This window comes from Trachurus trachurus (assembly GCF_905171665.1).
Source record: "Trachurus trachurus genome assembly, chromosome: 14".
Classification (NCBI taxonomy): Eukaryota; Metazoa; Chordata; class Actinopteri; order Carangiformes; family Carangidae; genus Trachurus; species Trachurus trachurus.
The window spans coordinates 8145552-8165538 of record NC_139903.1 but is presented as its reverse complement, the minus strand read 5'-3'; the positions used below and the strand labels follow the sequence as shown (position 1 = coordinate 8165538).

At 39.9% G+C, this 19987-nt stretch overlaps 1 protein-coding gene across 1 annotated transcript in view; it reads right to left on the bottom strand.

Annotated features, from left to right (window-relative positions):
* cltca (clathrin, heavy chain a (Hc)) overlaps nt 1-19987 on the bottom strand; it is a 47450-nt gene that overhangs the window by 25584 nt on the left and 1879 nt on the right. The window contains exons 2-6 of the mRNA XM_083986046.1: nt 9747-9954; nt 5181-5449; nt 3795-3956; nt 3591-3704; nt 3219-3392 (exon numbers count right to left, since the gene is read on the bottom strand). Coding sequence (XP_083842172.1) covers nt 3219-3392; nt 3591-3704; nt 3795-3956; nt 5181-5449; nt 9747-9954 — 927 coding nt within the window. The remainder of the gene's footprint in view (nt 1-3218; nt 3393-3590; nt 3705-3794; nt 3957-5180; nt 5450-9746; nt 9955-19987) is intronic.

Genomic DNA, 19987 nt, shown 5'->3' with positions numbered 1-19987 from the left:
CCTTTACAAAAAAAAAAAAAAAAATGTAAAAAAAATACTCCAGTCCCTTGAAATACAACGATCATCAGAGCCTGGACGGAAAAAACAGAGCAACTTGCCAGCACAGATGTTCTTAACAAGAGAGCGCTGCTGCCTGCTGCACGTCAGATGACACATGAGCTGCAGTATCAAGTGATACACGAGCCCAGACACACACACACAGACACACACACACACACACACACACACACACACACACACACACACACGGTAGTAACATTGCAGGGCAGACATCACAGGTCTCTGTCATGCTGGTGACGTGGAAGATAAGGTGGAGATTTGACTGGATGGGAGGACCAACACTAAGAGGATTGAGGGCACCAGGCTGTGCCTCCCACTTCACATCATGTGCTAATATATGTAGGTGGTGGTGGGCCCTTTTTTTTCTCCCCTCCTCCACTCCTCCCCTCTGGCTTCTATCGCTTTCTTTCACTCTTTCCTCCACCTCTTCTGTCCCTCTCTGTGGTTTGTGTGCAGCGGTTCCTCTGCAGCGATCATCATTAGGTTTCAATGTGAGATCAGGTCTAACACACACACACACACACACACGCACTCTGCCCAGGCTGAGTCATGGTATCAGGCATCCTGACACTCAGACTTAAACACACAGAAAGGTGCTGCGAAGTTTGAAGATCAGTTAAAGGGCAATTCCGGGGCAAATTCAACTCGGGGCTGTTTTTTCCTATCATTTTTAGGTCTAACTGTGCGTTCACACCAAAAGCTTCCAAAGCGTCAAACACGCTCGAGGGTGGGCTTCAGACAAGACAGCTTCCAAAACGGCAAATATTTTCAGCCGCTTTGGTCGCTCGTCACGCAACTGATGTCAAAGTTTGATCGCGCTGGTCATTGGGGAGCCGAAATACAAAAAGGCAGCCGAAGGACATCTCTATTCTGACAGGTTGCCGCCGAACCGCGTCATCGCCGGGCTCTCACTGAAAATGAATTGACTTCCGGCGTTTTGACGCTTTGGAAGCTTTTGGTGTGAACGCACAGTAAAAGAAGGAATCTGAAGATTTTCAGTTTAATCGCGGTAGTTGTGTCGGTCCCTGCATTGCTTGAAGTAAATAAACTTCTCGGTGCATGTTTGAGTCGCCATCTGACACTGCCTGTGGAAAAACATTGCGGCTTTGAGGGATGTAAACAGCCTAAGCAGCAGAACTTCAATCCGCTCCCAGCAACTACCGCAAAACAGGAGCAATTAAACTGAAAATCTTCAGATTCCTTCTTTTAGACCTAAAATGTTAGGAAAATACAGCCCAGAGTTGAATTTGCCCGGAATTGTCCTTTAAGGCAGTGGGGAAACAAAACACCGGATGGGAAACCAGACACAAGGTTGAAGAAGAAGCTGATATTGGTAAAAAAAAAAAATCAGTCCATGGATTTTAACTTTACCACCGAATCCGACTGTGACTGCATTGATTTTTTCCTCTCCAAAGTGATAAGACAGCACACCCCTGTGGTTAACCACCATTTAGTTCTGTAAATAAATCTAAGCAGCTCCACACAATCCACACATTTTGCCTGTTGCAACAGGAGTGACAGGATGACTAATTCATTTCCAGATTGCTGACCATTAACTTTTACGCGATTGCTGTAATACCACAAAACAACAATTTGACAAAAAACTTTGACAAAACTACCACTGTAACATCCTGCAGATTTTCAGCTGACATAGTCGTCCGTTTCTCTAGTGCTGTCTTCACTACTCCGATCAAACCAGGAAGAAAACAAGATGTATACTTTACAACACAAGAAACATAAGATCAAATTCACTTCTTTTAGTTCATATGGTGACTGTTTCTTTATGTAAACTCTTATGCTGCGTGCTGATCGGCAGTACATTCAAAGAAATGTGTTATAAAAAGCATTGCAGAATCCTATTTCTTGTTATTATTACATTACCGATATTGCTGGTAACCAACCCACTCAACTCTAGGCACCAAAAGGCCAAGACAGTCGCCTGTTCTCTCTCAGATCACTGCCTCTGTCTATATGGGATCACTGCCTCTGTCTATATGGTGTGTGTGTACAAACATGCACATACGCATTTGCAATTCACTTCCACTATCACGAGCACAGAGCAAGATCCGTCACCGCTTCAGATCAGCTTTCCTGTCTGCACTTAATAATTCATGTGGTGTGTGGCCTGGCTGGAACATTATTCATCAGCTGGCTGGATCCAGTTCTCTTCTCTGGTTCAGCTTTTACAAAAGCAGTAAGACCCAGCCCCTTCTCCCTCTCCGCTCTCTGTGTGAAACACTACACTTTGGATTATTTATAATGCGTCCTGGCAAAAAGTCTGGGCTTGCCTAATGATGATAGACAAACAAGGAAGACACTGTTATTGCCCTACGCAGCTGCTGATGTTTGATGTTGTGCATGTTTACATTCAATACAGTGACAGATTTAACTGGTCATGTGATTACTGATGACATTAGGGTTAATAATTGAGACATTGATTTGCTCTGGTTGTGTGATAGGAAGAATATTAAAGGGATAGTTCATTATTTTTGGCAAATTGGCCCATTGCCATAATCCCTATAGTTTTAGGAGTAGGTTCGTTACCTGTAATTGTCGAGTTGCTCAGAGCTACGCTACAGAGGCTAATGGGATTTCTTGGTTTCCCTCATCAAACTCATCAAATACACAATCCAACAACTCCAAAACGCTCTGGTGGACAAGTTGTGACCTGCACATTCACCACGCTATGAGATAATAACAGAATGTTACGAGACAGAGTTGTTTTCGAGGCAAATACAGAGACTGCTTGCTGAAAAACTGCCCCCGACAGGAACGTGCATCAGCGGTTTTGCATGAATTTACCTCTAAAACAACTGTTCTGTTATTATCTCATAGCGTGGTGAATGTGCAGGTCACAACTTGTCCACCAGAGCGTTTTGGAGTTGTTGGATTGTGTATTTGATGAGTTTGATGAAACCAAGAAATCCCTAGCTCACGGCTCTGCTCCGCCGTTCTAAAAATAGCTTACACCGACAATTAAAGGTAACGAACCTACCGTACTTAAGACTATAAAGATTATGGCAATGGGCAAATTTGCTAAAATGTTGAACTATCCCTTCAAATTTCATCAGTGAAATTATACTTGACTCAGGGAGCCACGATAAAGATCACTATCATTTCTGTGAGCACACAGGGTGAGCACTGGTTGACATTTTTACCTGTCCCTTCCTGTTGACCCCGATGATGCCTGACGTGGCCTCATGTGGAGCCGTGACGAAGATCGTCTCTCCGCTGATGCGGTTCATGTAGATGCAGGTGCCCGTCTCCAGATCGTACAAGTGGATGTAGCCATATTTGGTAATAAGGAAAACAACATCTTGCTTGGAGCTTATCTGTCATGGATGGAAAAAAAAGAAAACATACACTGATGGTGAGTCCAGTCATGTTAAAAAAAATCGTTCAGTTACTCACATCCTCTTGAAGCAACATTAGAATTTATTAAATGTATGTTTTGTGTGGATTTTATGACAGTGTGAGTGATTGACTTATGCTGCTTTGTCTGAGGCAGATGTTGAACTATGGAAACATACCTGCATAGCCACAGGGAAGTCATTCTGGGCTTCTGGAGGGAAAAACACATCCACTGCTTTCTTTGGAAACGGCTGGTTGCCAGTTGGTGGAGTCCCGACTTCAATGATGTGCAACTGCATCAAAGAGAGAAAAAAACATGAGTGAAAAACTGACTCGGTGGAGGTTTTCCTATGTATTGCATCACGCTCTTAACATCCTTTTACCTTTCCTCCAGCTTGGCCTCTGACGGCGAAGCAGAACAGCGTTGATTCCTCTGTATTTCCCTCCATCTTGAACTGGGCAAAGCTGGCAGCGTGGCCTTCGATGGGCTGGGAGACTTTTCTGTCGACAGAGTAGAGCTGCATGGCTCCCACCACCCGATTTTGCTGAAAAAAGGCAAAGCAGGGCTCATAAATATGCACATTTACCATTGTTATACTGTATAGAGTGTGTTATAGACCCCTTCATGGCCTACGTCACTGTGATGTCACAACGATAGCTGGAGGACAAACAAAGGGAAGCTTGAGGCGAACACTGTCACTGTTACTTGCGAAAATGTCATCTTGCTGTGTTTTTGGGTGCCAAACCAGCAAAAGCAAAAAAACGAACTTGATGTTTTATCGCATACCAGCCACTGCCAGTCATAGAAATCATAGACGACTTTGGTGGAACGCGATTAGACGAAAGGATTGGAGCTCACACTTCATATCAGGTAATATTAATCTCTAATGCATCATCAGTTTCAGCCTGGATAATGTTATGGGTATGACCGTCTGAAATTACATTAAATTAATCATTATTTGGGGGATAATTACATTCACGGCAAGCTGGGCAGTCCTGTCAAATCGTCCATCCGGTGAGTGAGAGTGTAGGGTTCGGTGAATGTCGTCCCATTAGTCAGAATCAACTTTTAAAAATAATACTCACGGTCTCGGAAAGTGAGTGTACTTGATATTCACTAAAATTTGCGTTTCCCTCGTCCATTCTTGCAAAAACAGACCGTTAAAACATGCTAACCAGCGTTTGAGATGTTTTGCCTCCCCAAAATGCGTCACACTACGTTTACAAGCTGTGAAGGGTTTTTTTTTTTTTAGGCAGAGCTCCTGCTTAGCTGAGGTTACATAGGAAAGCGGCACTGGTTTTTATATATTTTTAAAGCTCTTTGAGGCAAATTACCATTGTATGTGTTGGAATGGAACTCTGGTACTTACAGGACCCGTGTTCGGCTGAACTACTTCTACTCAAAGTTCCTCGAGTCTTTATGAGTATTGGCAAGACTGCTTTTTGTTATGATGCCCCTAGCTCTTGGAACGCGTTACAGCACATCCTGAGATTGGACGCGCTCCCTTCACTCAGTGAGTTTAGGTACTTGGTCATGAATAACTGTGTTTCCATTTGTAACTGTTTCAGATGATTGTGTTTCTTGTTTCTTGTTAAGTGTTTAATGGTTGTAATCACTTCAAATGACTGTAACCACTGTCAATATTTTAACTGCGTTGTAAACTCGACAACATTGAAAATGAGGGTAACCTCAATGTCTCTCGAGAATAAATAAAGGTTATAATAAAAGCCAACAGGTTACCTCATGTTTGGTCTGAACAACGAATTACCTGGGCTGAGATACCAATGAGCAGGAGCCATTTCTGCTTGGCGTCAGTGCGGTAGTTGATGATCTGGCAGCCAGCCAGGCTGGAGTGGCGGTCAAAGACTTTGACGGGTTGTGAGTCGCCCTCCATGCTCCAGTGGTAGACGGCGTTGTCAGTCACAAGTGCAACTGTGTTAAGGGAGATCCACTTCCAGAAGGTGACATCGTCCGTCATGGTGTGCGCCTTCATCTTGCTCTTCATCTCGATGTTGAAGATCTGAAGGGTTTTGGCGGCTAAAAGAGGGAGGGAGAAATGCGACAGGAGCGGGGCCCCAAGACGAATGTTATAGTTTCTGACAGGATGTCTAGAAACACACATACTGATAGGAAAAGTGACCACACCAAATTTTAACAGAAAAAGAGGAGATTCAAATTTGAAAATATTGATAAGTCATGGGACAGAGGTCATCGAGCAACGACGCCATGACGGATAGATAGGGGATGCCATACATGCTGTAGTCGGAAATTGTGTTGTATGAAGTGTAGTGAGACAGACACAGCAAAAAATGCAAGTGAATTTGAAAAGTTTTGACCTCCTGGGAGGCTACATGAGGTGTCACAGAATAAGGAATAAATTATTTGTACGTCAAGAAAGTAAATTTTTCTAATCAAAATGCTATATTATAAATTGATAAGCCAATAAGAACACGTGACTGCAGAGTTGCCTACTGCAAGATGAATTTTGATTTGTCGGTAAAAACTTGTTTTCATTGTGTATTGACTAAAAAGGGACAGTTCAACATTTTGGCAAATTGGTCCATTGCCATAATCGCTATACTCATAGCAGCAGGTTCGTTACCTTTAATTGTCGGTGCAAGCTATTTTTAGAACGGCAGAGCAGAGCCACGAGCTGCTCAGAGCTAAACTACGGAGGCTAATGGGATTTCTTGGTTTCTCTAATCAAACTCCAACAACTCCACAACGCTCTGGTGGACAAGTTGTGACCTGCACATTCACCACGCTTTGAGATAATAACAAAACGTCACGAGACGGAGTTGTTTTAGAGGCAAATTCATGCAAAACCGCTGATACACGTTCCCATCGGGGGCAGTTTTTCAGCAAGCAGTCTCTGAATTTACCTCTAAAACAACTCCGTCTTGAAACGTTCTGTTATTATCTCATAGCGTGGTGAATGTGCAGGTCACAACTTGTCCACCAGAGCGTTTTGGAGTTGTTGGATTGTGTAATTGATGAGTTTGATGAGGGAAACCAAGAAATCCCATGTGCCTCTGTAGCGTAGCTCTGAACAGCTCGCGGTAACAAACCTACTGCCATGACTATAGGGATTATGGCAATGGGCCAATTTGCTAAAATGTTGAACTATCCCTTTAAAATGAACAATCCAAGACTGAGAGACAGAGTTACAGGTGCTCCTCGTGGTCTGTGAGAGTGAGAATACATGCATACCTCCTTAGCACAAGTCCTTAAAAAATCAATATATAGGCTACACACATGTAACTAAGCTGACCACAGCTCCTTAAAGATGTTGAATAAATAAATGTACTCAGTACGTGTCATGTATTGTTTTATCCGACTACTTGGCCCACCCCGTCAAATGAACAACAGCCTTCATAGAGAAATAAAAGCAGACAGAAAGTAGAAGCAACAAACAACTCACAAAAAAGGCCAACACATCTGCATCTGAGCCAAATAGTCAAACTGTTGAACATACGTACACGTAGACGCACAATTACAGTAAGGGGAAGAGGTGCTTTAAGACATGAGTCACAGAAAAGGTTTCCAATGATGATTATGTTTGATTATCTACAATTGAAGTTAAATATATTATGTGATGTCTGGATAACAGACCAGAGACTAAATGTTTAAAAATGGTTCACTCACCTGCATTTTTTTTTTGTTTTGTTTTATTAGTTCAGGTTAATTTAGTGAGCTAAAGCTTTATTATGAAGCAGTGTGACTTCCTTGTTTGTTCATTATTTAATACTCATCAACAAAGTAAGAAAAAAAAGCAAAGACCAATGCGTTAGCACAACCGTCAAGATCATTTTTGCCATCACGGAGCCATGTAATCAGAACAATAAAAGCGGTGTGGCGACTGGACCACTTGCAGCGGCAGCCAAAATTTAAAGAGCAAGCAAAAAAGAGGAATTTTCTTTTTTTTGTAAAACTCAATAATGATCAGTTGTTGGAAGTGTGTGTGCGCATTGTGTCGATCCTTAAGACGTGGTTACGTGAAAAGGTCAAGGCTTGACACTGAGTCACATGACGAGGTCGGCTGAGAATCATCATTATGGTAGACTGAGCAGGGACGACAGTGGCGGTGGAAAAGAGGGAGGAGGTGGTCGGTCTACTCTGACTTCACACTGCATAGTTTCTAAAGGAATAGACAGGTCCTATACTACAAACAGCCTATGTGAATATGAATATGAAGCTCTCCACAGCTGCAAATGCTCAACTGAGCTGCCTGTTCCTCTTTACATAGTTGTAAAAATCCACAACAACTCACCACAAGTTCATGTTTGCTGTGAGTGATGAGGAAATGTGAATTGTTGAAGTGCAACTGTTTTTATTTATTGGGTATCTATCCATGTCTGAGCTAAGCTACACAAATCAAACTGTGGAGATCCACCATCCTAATCCCTGCAGCATAGAAGACAATAACTTTTAGACTAAATCTGTACTAACTCATGTTGGATGTCACATGTTTGTCAGCAATGGAGCTTGAAACTCTATAAAAGTTGAGTTTATAACTGCACATTGTACCACATCCTCAGTAGAGAGGGCAGTCAGCAAAGAGAGGTTGTTAAATTGTTGACTACTTTTAACAAATACACCTAACATGAGGAGAGCCAGATCCACACAAAGGAAGATAATGTCACAGTTTCTTTTCTTTTCTTTTTTTACCTCACCACCTCAATGCCCGAGTAACAAGAATTACATTGATTTACTTGTTGATTCCTCCTAATTCATTAGTGAAAAAGATTAAAATCAACCAGTGAACTATTGGTATATTCAACTGAAATCAAGACATTCAAGTCTGATTAGTGGTTTTCACTAGTCATTAAAGTAAAATTAGCTGGGATAAACCATTTTAAGCAATCAAAGTTGTATAGTTAATTTACAAGAAAACCTGAAGGACTGGTTTCATTGCACCAAAGGGGAATACGTTGTCCAAAAAAAACTAAAACACAACCCGTTTGGCTCTTAAAATGTTATTGTAATATTTGGAAAGGGTAAAAGGCCAAGAGCTGAACACAGACAGATGGATACACAAGAGTGTTGGGCTCTGCTGAAAAGCTGAAAAGTGCTCCTTAACTCTTTCAAATCTAAACCTACTCTCCTAAATTTTACACTCTGACAATCAGGCTTCAACATTTCTTCCAGACTACGTTCACTAGGCTTCTTGAGCTACATCAGATAGAGAAGAGCAACACCAGGAGCATGTGAAGTAAAAATCAAAGCTGCTGCTATCCCACACAGCCTACAAAGTGAGCGTACTAAGTCTCTACCAGTAGGAGCAAAAGCAGATGTCCAGTCCTTAGCACAGAGAACCATAAGAAAATAAGTTTGTCACTGAAATTAATAAACATGAAAGACAGCAGCGGAACAGGTGAAACAACAGGTTTGGGTAATTACAACTTCACACAGATGGAAGAAAACATGGATTTCAAAATGGAAATTGAGGAGACATGTAAATTAAAATGAAATTATTTTTCACCCATAGTATTGGCACATGTAAAATGGGTTCTAAATCACTTGTACATATAATAAAAATGATGGATGCCAGCAAGCTATAAGGCTGTGGAAGCTAAATCCTGTTTGCAAAGAAATATTTTCAGTGGTGTAGTTGTTGGAAAATTTCCAAACAATTATCTAAATGTTACAGAAATGTATGAAAACCTAAGTTTAGATTAGATTTAGGCCACCAGCACACAATGGCAGTTAAGGGTGTGTCAGCATTAATCAAGGTAGTGTGTATACTGATGCTAATTTTAGCCTTTTTTTTTCTTTTTCTTCATGTGAAAATAATTTCAGGTATCCAATTTGTCCATAAATACTGTCTTGAAAACAGGATTTTACTTCCACAGTGAAGTAGTTAAATTTCAACTCACCGTCTGCAAACAGATAAGAAAGCAGTAAAGTAAAAAAAAAAAGAAAAAAGAAAAAAAAAGAACATAGAAAAGACAAAAACAAAACAACAAAAAAGTCAAAGCAATCATGGATGCTGAACAAAAAGAATAAAAATATACTATTTTGAATATCTACAGGACAAATGTTTGGAAAAAACATACACATTGGCCAGTAAAAACTACTTCATAGTGGAAAAACTAAAATAGCTGAATGTGTATGGACATAAATAGATGGAGATATTTTTGAAATACTTTTAATTATCAAATGAATACTGTTGAAATAGTAAACAAACATGTCAGAATTGAATGCTGCAGGTCCCTTACAGGGGTTTAGTTGAAATACAACACTGAAATAGTATATAATAGTTTTCCTGATAACACCTACACTATATATTTTTGAGAAACAACATCTTGCGTAATTCCAAAAAAAACTGCCTTACCTTTAAGTGCAATGACCTTGCTGGCTGGATTCATTATGGCGCTGTCGGCGGAGATCGGCCTGCGGATGGGTGTATTGGGGTCCGCCATGTCAATGATGACCACCTGAGTCTGCTCGCCCACCTTCTCCCGGATACAGATGAATTTGTCCGACTCCATGGTCAGGGTGCTGAAGCCGATGTTGGCCGGATTGATCCCTAAATTTTGGAGCTTTGGAGAAGAAAAAAGACAAGAGTCAAGTTAAGATCAGTGGAAACGGCCTATACCGACAGCTGCAGTTAAATAAAACATGTTTAGTAACGATAACATTGAGATCAAGAGTAGACCATAATCACTAGGGCTGCAACTAACCATTATTTTCATTATCGATTAATCTGTTGATTATTTAAACAATTAATCGATTAGTTATTTGGTCAATAAAATGTTTTTTAAAAAAAAGTCAATCAGTGTTTCCCAAACTACAAGATGATGCGTTATTTTGTCCACAAACCAAAGAGAGACTCAGTTTATTGTCATAAAGGAACAAAGAAACCAGAAATATTCACATTTAAGAAGCTGAAATCAGAGAATTTTGACCTTTTTTTCTAAACAGGGTTCCTACACATTTAAAATGTCCAAATTCCATACTTTTCCAGACCCTAATTTGCAGACTTCTCGGTATAAAAATTCAAATAATTTGTGATATTTAAGTAAATAGATGTGCATAACATAAAAAAAGCATGCAATTTATCATTTGTTTTGATTATTCTGAATGGGTATGCCATTATGCAACCGAATAATTTCCAGGAGGTTGTAGGTTGTAGGTTGTAGCGCATACAAAATAATGAACCCAAATAACTTCAGATAAGACCAAACCCGGATAAGTATTAAGATAAATATATTTCCATACAATAGTTTCCAGTTTCCATACTTGCGTAGGAACCCTGTATAAAAAAAAAAAAAACTACTCAAAACAATTATTCGATTATCAAAATAGTTGACGATTAATTTAATAATCAATTATTGTTTGATGGATCGATGAATTGTCGCAGCTCAACCATTCAGTGTGTCATTTGAGAGGAAGTTGTGTATGTGAGTGTTAACCCACAGCAGCTGGGGGACTTATTTGGCAAAAATATTGGTAGAGAAATAAACTTAGATGCCAGACTACATACAGGAAGTGACTCAAGTGTTGCATGAGGCCGGTGAGATCCAGGTTCTTGTTCATATTATGGATATTATCAATGATTCATTTCAACAAAGACCTCATTAAAATATCAGTTGCAGACCAAACAAGCCCCAGTTTCCAATAAGAAAGCTTTGACTCTCTGCTCAGCTGCTTGGCGCTACCACAGCCAGCCAATGAGGTCACCACCACGCAGCCTGACACTGAGCAGCTCTTTGGACACATGGAGCTCATCACAACAGCCAGAGAGACACAGAGAGAAAGAGAGACATTGGGCTGGGTGGAGAGCTCGTCCAGCGCCAAGGTCTCAAAACAACATGGGCCAGAGAGGAAACTACAACCATATTACACAACACTTGAGTCACACTGCTGCAGACTACCAGCAACTTATGTGGTCCGACTTATTCTTCCAAATAATTGCATTTTGCTGAGCTGCAGTTAGTCCTCAAGACTTTGTGAAGCAGTATCGCTACTGTACATGAGTGCAAATCGGCCACAACGCCTGTACTTACATTCTCACTTTTACTTTAAAGTCCCCCTAAAGATGCAGATTAAAATTGCTTTCCCACAAAAAAGTTGTTTAAAAAAAAAAAAAAAAAACTCTCAAAGAGGCTAACAACACATCTGTGAACAAGTGAGACAACAAATGAGATGCAGAAAAAAATCTACGGGATTGGTTGCTAGGGATTCTGACACATTAAACCTGATTGGGTGCTGAAAAACTGAATCCAACTTTTTCAGACTCTGGCTTTGAAACTGCATTTTTTCAAACTAAAACGGCCCAGTTATGGCGTGCATTAGCAACTACCCTACTGAAATGTCTTGTAGCAGAACCCAAACACTACAATTTGACATTAATAATTTATGAATAAAAGTCAATTTCTGGTTTAGGGGGACTTTAATGTTGTGTGATGTCAAGCTAAATGAGATGAAAACACTGTTTCAGTACACCCTCTGTTTCTCAGACTTGCTGGTGTTGCAGCACAATTATAGCAATCCGATACAGGACATTAACAGTTTTAACTTGAGTAAAAAAAAAAAGCCTGGGACCGTAGGTGAACTGCTTTGCAGCACATAACACCAGTAAGCTCTGCAGCCCGTTTTACTGCCAAGGCTGGAAACAGGGCGTCCTGCCTGCTGCACACCAACTCTGACAGAGCACTATACCTACCTACCGAACGCAGCCACAGTGACGGGCAAAGCCACAACAGATCTGAGCGCCATCAAGGCTCAGTCTAAGTACAAGAACAAACCATGGTTACAATTTATCATATCAAAACGACCACTCAACAATACCACTTGACATAGCACATGATAAAATATAATTAGTACAGAGGCTCCAGTGTCTTTCCTGCTAATCAATTGAAAATGGCCACGCTGCTGTGAAGTAAAAGCCTGAAGGAAATGAAACTACCAGAAACATTTCCCATGGGCCACGTATTGCTGTTGCAACTTCCCCTACTTTCACAATCGATCAGTTATACAGCACATTTTTCACAGACGTTGCATGATTATTAACCTACTATTATCTGGTGCAACACCTGGAGATCATGGCTGTTCAGTCTTATGGGGTAAAAAAATATTGGCATCTTTGTTTGGTTACTTAAAACTTTATCTATTTTCTTTTTCTTTTACTTTTATTTGCTCTTGCTTTTAACTCTGTTTTTAGTGTTTTGTTTGTTTTTATTCTGTCTTATGCTTCTTTTTTTTAATGTTTTGTCTTTATGTAAAGCACATTGAGTTGCCTTGGTATGAAATGCGCTATATAAATAAAGATGCCTTGCCTTACCTTTTGACATTATTTCAACCAAGTTACTACTACTGTACACATTGAAACAAAATTTAAATCTGTGCTCTTATGGAAAGTACTGACAGTAGCCACGAAGGTTAGCCGCTTCTTTGTTGGTTGTGGTCCCCTGATTCGAATGCTATGAGTGTAGATTTTGTGTGAACAACACAGGTTGGATTTCTGCCAGGGAGTATAGCCAGACGCTGCCACAGCCACAACTGACCAATATTTGGTGGCGAGTGCTAATCATGACGCTTGTTATAATGATAAAAGGTGGCTCTACCCTCCCAAAAAAAAGAAGAAAAAAAAAGTAGCTTCTTCAGCTAAGCTTCAGGGCCTAATCAGCAAACACAAACCACAGTTCCAGGAACTGCTCAACGAAATGGGAACACCTTTTATCAATGGCAGCCGGTCACACCCTTCCCACAGCCACACGACGACCCACCCACATTCCTTCACCAGCGAGTAACCTGGTCCGCTTTCAATGACATTGCGATAAATGACTTCACAGAACAAGTGTTGCTGCTACCAGTTATGAGGAAAGAGCTGAAGACTGATCTTTTTTTTTTTTTTTACACTGCTACAATGGGTGACATCATACAGTACAGTACAGTAACATAGCTGAAGCGTTCATGCCTCTTTTGAATTCAAAGAAAAATAAACAATGTACTATAGTAAACCTTTATATTTTATTGGGGAAATTTCATAACCATAAATGCAAATTTCAGAATTCTTCACCATCATTTAAGTTGTTTTTGATTTAAGTTGATTATTATTTTAAGTCTCTTAATTTTATTACAAACAAGAAAAAATGTATATCATTAATGAACATACATTCAGAAATGTTCAACGAATAATCTCTCACAATAACTATAAATATAATTTTCATGGGATACGAGGTCTGTCACCAAAATGTATTTTCTTTTATTGTTAATTTGATTGTTTTTTCTTTTGCTTAACCTTTGTTACACTGCCATATAATTGTAACTTTACTTTACTGTTACTGTGAGCTGGGAAGACTGAAATGTTTGCTTATCATTGCCATTGTCCAGCATGGACGCTTTGTTTACTGAGGCAACATTTATGCAAGCACCAAAGGGAGAGAAAGGCCCACCACAGAGATTATACTTTAGACCCTGAATACATCTGCTTCAGTATTGACTAGCAACAGTTTGTTTAATCAAAACACAATAAAAAGCTACCATTTGTTCTTCAAATGAACATATTGGATTCAAAACAAGAGTCGTCTTCTTTTGTTACAATATCAAGACCCTGTTATGTGTGTGTAGTGCTTCAAAGATTTAAGACCATGTGAATCAATCATCTGACTTTTCTTTACATCAATCCTCTAATCTCTCGAAACCTGACCAGGATGTGTCTACACATACAGCAGCGAAGAGGGACTATCCCTCTCTCTTATTATTACACAATAAGTTTTAGACAGATTTACGTGGCTAGAAAACTCTCTACCATCTGTCTGTCATCTATTCTGGGATCAGCAGGAAGTCTTTTCATTCACAATGAAAGGCATTTGTAATACAGGAAAGAGCAGTACTACAGCCTAATCATACAGAATATGTTACCTCTGTATATAAATAGAGTACAACAAACAAACAAACAAACACAAACACAGGCAGATGTTGTAGTACTTGTGTACACCATGGTCTGCTCTGTCAGACTGGTTTTTTTTTTTCAGTGAAAACCTAAGTTGTGCTAAAACACTGCTGTGGGCTAGTGCTGCTGTGACATCAATGAGCAGGAATTTAGATGAAAGCAGGTCAAACCAGTGGAGCTACAACCAATGTGGAAAACCATTTAGTCTGTTAGTGTGGCCCGGCCCGGCCTGGCACTGCTGTGTTTAGCCTAGTGAGTTAGCACAAGCTTAGGTGAGCAAATGCTAGCCCAAAGCCTTTCAATTGAGCAACAGCTAATTAACAAAATAGGGTTGCTTGCTACTAGAGCTGAGCAAAAGCGGGAGAGAGACTGGACACATTTGAGTGGAGACTGGATTGGAAGCATCGCATAAACTCTAGGACAATAGACAACAATAAGGTCTCTGTGCTCAGACGGGGTCTAAATAATACTGTTGTTTTCAACTTTTTATACTAAAGACAACAAGTGCTTATTGATAGGATAAGAAAAGAGAACATTAAACACAGTAAACTGGAGGAACAAAATCAATTTACAAAAGAACCTGATTAAAAGAACCTGTTTGCTAAATGGTGAGTAATGATGACAACAACAAATTGCACGCAAGAGAAACAATGACTCACAATTACACTATGCTTTACTATCATTAGTCCCTTTACAAATTATTAACTTCAACTCTCTGCTGCTCACTTCATTCAAATCTCTTTCTGACCTGTGACTTCAATTACATGACAGTATAGTAGGACAAATCCCATAATAGTGTCGCTGCAAGGCAATATTTCTACACCAGGGACAGTGAACAGAACTGTCACGTTAGCGTCACTGAAATCTCCTTGGTTAATAATCGATATATTATATATTATTGACTCGGTGCCCTGGAATTTTATCAAGACAGCGTAAGGAAATGAGGCCCCATCTATTGCCGTCTGATGGGATATTTTATTGAGGATTTACGGCAGTTATACCAATCAGTTAAGTTAACGTGATGATGATCCACTACCGGTCACAAGAATTTCTGATAACACATGTCCTGAGTGACACTTTAAAGGGATAGTTCAACATTTTTGGCCCATTGCCATAATCCCTATAGTCTTAACAGTAGGTTCGTTACCTTTAATTGTCGGTGCAAGCTATTTTTAGAACGGCGGAGCAGAGCCGTGAGCTGCTCAGAGCTACACTACAGAGGCTAATGGGATTTCTTGGTTTCCCTCATCAAACAGACAACCCAACAACTCCAAAACGCTCTGGTGGACAAGTTGTGACCTGCACATTCACCACGCTATGAGATAATAACAGAACGTTACCAGACAGAGTTGTTTTAGAGGTAAATGCAGAGACTGCTTGCTGAAAAACTGCCCCCGACAGAAACATGCATCAGCGGTTTTGCCTGAATTTACCTCTAAAACAACTCTGTCTGGTAACGATCTGTTATTATCTCATAGCGTGGTGAATGTGCAGGTCACAACTTGTCCACCAGAGCGTTTTGGAGTTGTTGGATTGTGTATTTGATGAGTTTGATGAGGGAAACCAAGAAATCCCATCAGCCTCCGTAGCGTAGCTCAGAGCAGCTCACGGCTCTGCTCGGCCGTTCTAAAAATAGCTTGCACCGACAATTAAAGGTAACAACCTACTGCTATGACTATAGGGATTATGGCAATGGGCCAATATGCCAAAATGTTGAACTATCCATTTAAACTGGTTATTAAAGTCTATATAAAGACAGACTAAATGTCCATGAATGACATGCAGTAATCAGTTGTAGTTACAACCATACATACAGAATCTGGACATTTTTAAAAGCAAACTGAAGACCTACCTTTTAAGCCTTGCTTTCAACTGATTCGTACTATTTCTATTATTTTGAAACATGCATTTAATTTATCTTATTTTCTTATTTATTTGTTTACTATTATTATCTTTTTTACTCTATCTTAATTCACCCATTCTTTTCTCTATTTTATCCCACTACACCTGCTTATTCTTACCTAGTGTCCTTCTGGTCTTCTCTTTTTATCTATTTTACCTCATTTGATCTAGTATCTCTCTTATCCTCTCATTCTATCTATCTTATTTCATTTTACCTAGTGTCTTTTTCGTCTTCTCAATTTTACTTATTTTACCTCATTTTATCTAGTGTTCTCCCCACTGCAAATGAGTGAGTATTAGATAGCGTTTCCCCGACAAAATCCAATGTTCTAAAATGATTGTGTGAATGTGTATGTGTTTGCGAATCTATGTATGTCTCCCTAACATGTGTTCCCTATGTCTCCCAATATGTGTTCCCTTTATTGCTTGTTTTTAACATGTAAAGCACTTTGAGCTGCCATGGGCATGAAAAGTGCTATACAAATAAAGCCTGATTGATTGATTGATTGATTTGGTGAATATGCCAGTCGAAACACGTTACATTTTTCATTCATATGTCATAGACGGACTAAGTGTAATAAACCTTCATTCTGGGGGCACAGCAGGGGGTTCAATCACCGGACACCAGGTCCTCGTTGGCTGGAATAGCAAGTACTTCCACTTCAATGTGAAAATAAATGAATGAACGTGAACTTTTCTGCAGCATGAAAGCTTCCCTGCAACTGCTATGATACGTATATCAGGCTTCAATCTGATATGGGTCTGAAAAAAAAAAAATCAATAAACATTATTTTTTATGCAACTCTGGCTCAATACCAATAACTGATGCATCATGTAACCCTAGAAAGGGGACCAACAGCTCAGGAAAAACAGTGCTCTCTAGTAAGGAAACTGTGTCAGCCCAGTTGTGCTGATGGTTTCTACTGATTCTTGCAGATGTCATGAATTAGCCAGCCAGTTTGTTGATTTAACCTGTTCGCTCTTCCTCCTTCAAAGGAAAGCAGCATCTTGCTCAGCAAAAACCCAGCCGTCTATGTGTCCCACACATGTAAAAGTTCAAGGCAGGGCAGGGAAGGATGTAGTATGTAATGTGCTGAGGCTTGCAGCACTTCATTGCAAATGCTCCACAACAGGAAACCAGGGACCCATTGTCTACTAGGACTGAAACAACAGGCTTGCCCAGTGCTGCCTCCTCCACTACCATGTGACACTGGCAGGGGACATGTGACCAGCCCACGGGTGAGGAGCAAGAGGGCTGCCTTTACTGATAAACTGACAGAGGGGAGGAAGGACTGCATGGATTTCTGAAGCCCATCAGTCTGCACAGTCCATGCCAGTTCTGCTGAGGTGGTTTTGGGAATGCAGTTTCCTTTTTTTCCCTCCCAAATGCATGCTTTATCTTAACAGTTTAGACAGCACTGCAGAATGTCAAGTGTTGAGCAAATCTGTGTCCGACTCCTTCCTTACCGGTCGGCCTGTCACGGGATCTCAGCTGGTCAGTTACTAGCACAGTTCAAAGTGTAACATGCAAACCTCGTAATGTGATATTTAAAGACCATGGCACAATAAACAAATGTCCTTCCGCAGCAGGCAAAGAGCAGAGACCTACAGTAAGTGTATAAGCCACAAAAAGATAAAATTTACTATCAACCACCACAGAAAGTGAATCCGAATGAACTCTTCTCCCATATTTCAAGTGTATTCAGGAAACTCAATCTTTTCTTAGACCACAAACATGTAATTTTCCTGTAATTAATATGTCTATCAAAACATTTTTCTCCCATATTTGCAATCTGGATACATTTGAAAAATGTTGTGACACCTGTGAGAACCACCACCTACATGTATGTTTAACAGGTTCTTGGTTGATGTGAGAGAGTTAAATAGTGTTTTGTAAATATGGAGCATGGCTGTCTGTACTTGCAAAACATCCATGCATATACAGAAAGTAAAATAACAGTGTTTCAACATGTAATTATAGAATCATATGTGACGCACTGCGTTGAATTAACATGCCACTTGATAAGCAAGAGCTTTAAGTTTTCCCTCCACAAACTGTCAACAGTGTCTGAAAAGGCAACCTGGCTTGTCAAACCCTCTATGTGCACTGCAGTTCGTTGTTGGTATTATAATCAACAGAATATAATCCATTAGTTAGTAACGTCACTCATTCATTAAATAGACATGTGTACAACTGTTCTGAGATTGACAACATCATCATCAACAAAATGATACCAATTCCTGTTGCTACTGTACAAACTAGTGTACGACAAACAGAGAACTATGTTGTGTGAGCAAAAGATGTGAGGTGCTAAGATCAGATGCATTTTACTTGACAATTCAGCAATTTAAGTTCTCTAACTGGGGGTTTACACTACACTATATAAATGGATGATATATAAAAATGCAAGCTGTGCAAGTTGACCGGATGACAGAGAACACATGACAGCAGAGTCTGAGGAAAGAGTGAGAGGGAGAAGGAGAGAAAGAGAGAGATAGACCAAAGTAAATGCTGGCTCTGTACATCTCACTACAAGCCCCCTCCAAAAAAAGGGAAAATAAAAACATAAATCAAAATTAATAATTCATATTGCTATAATTTTAAAATTCCTCTAATTTGTGCAAAGCTAATTCAGACATAAACCTGCTTTGCTGAGTCTGCATAGTGTTATAACTATGTAAGAGAAGTCATGACAGCACCATAGCAGAAGCCAGGAGCTCATATCAGTATGATTTACTCCAGCGTCATGTGACTCTAGTGCACCAATAAACTGGCTTCCTTTCTACTCCCCTGTGTGACCCTGTGAAGAGCCATGCCAGCATCTTATTGCACCTAACAAACTGACAACCAACAATATTAGAAATGCTCAGGCTCGTCTGCACCTATCAATTAGAGATATCAATGTTTAAAAAAAAAAAAGACTACCCATCAGGCGTCACTGAGGTAAATGTGACAGTTTGCATGTTTTAGGTCACATCATCCTTATATATCATTCTGCATGATCAAGTGATGTATGCTGTGAAACATGCATGAAACAGCATATGCAGGTCATGCATTAGTAATAGTTGCTGGAGATCCCATGGGAGTTGATTAGCCACACAAAATGACCTTGTGACATGCCAATGACACAAATCTGAGAAAGCACACTTCAGTCATCATCAGCTTTGATGGTTATATCACTGAGAACTGAGAAGTGTAGTACAGGTAGTAATTTGGGGGGGGGGGGGGGGGGGGAACACACAACAAGCTATTGTTGTACTATCATGCAAATGTATGTGTATAAAACATAAACAGCTGTTAATGACAAGAAGCTATTTGACGTTCCAAGTGAAATATGCTGGTTCCTTGAATGAAATCTTGGTTAAAAATTTAAAACTATAAGTATAATTTCACAATTTCACAGCATACATGTATCAAGGTACAACTGCACAGGCCTTTTTGTCAGCTGGAGATAAATTATTAGTTCAGTTATGATGCTCAGTGAGCACTGTGTCTGTAGTGGTCACTCTGTTTACTCTCACTCCTACAATTAAGATGAACTTAAAAAGAAGTCACAGACCATGTTCTAATATTTCCAATGTAAATCTTTACACAAAATACATTTACTTTGCTTTGTGAAGTTGAGCAACTACTACTCAATCTCTGGCCACAGGCCAACACATTAACTTATGATAATCACATAAGCAGCACGTTGATCAGCACTGTGAATGGTAACTGGTGCTCCAGGACAAAAATGTACTTCATTTAAAACAAAAACAGCACCGCACTTCAC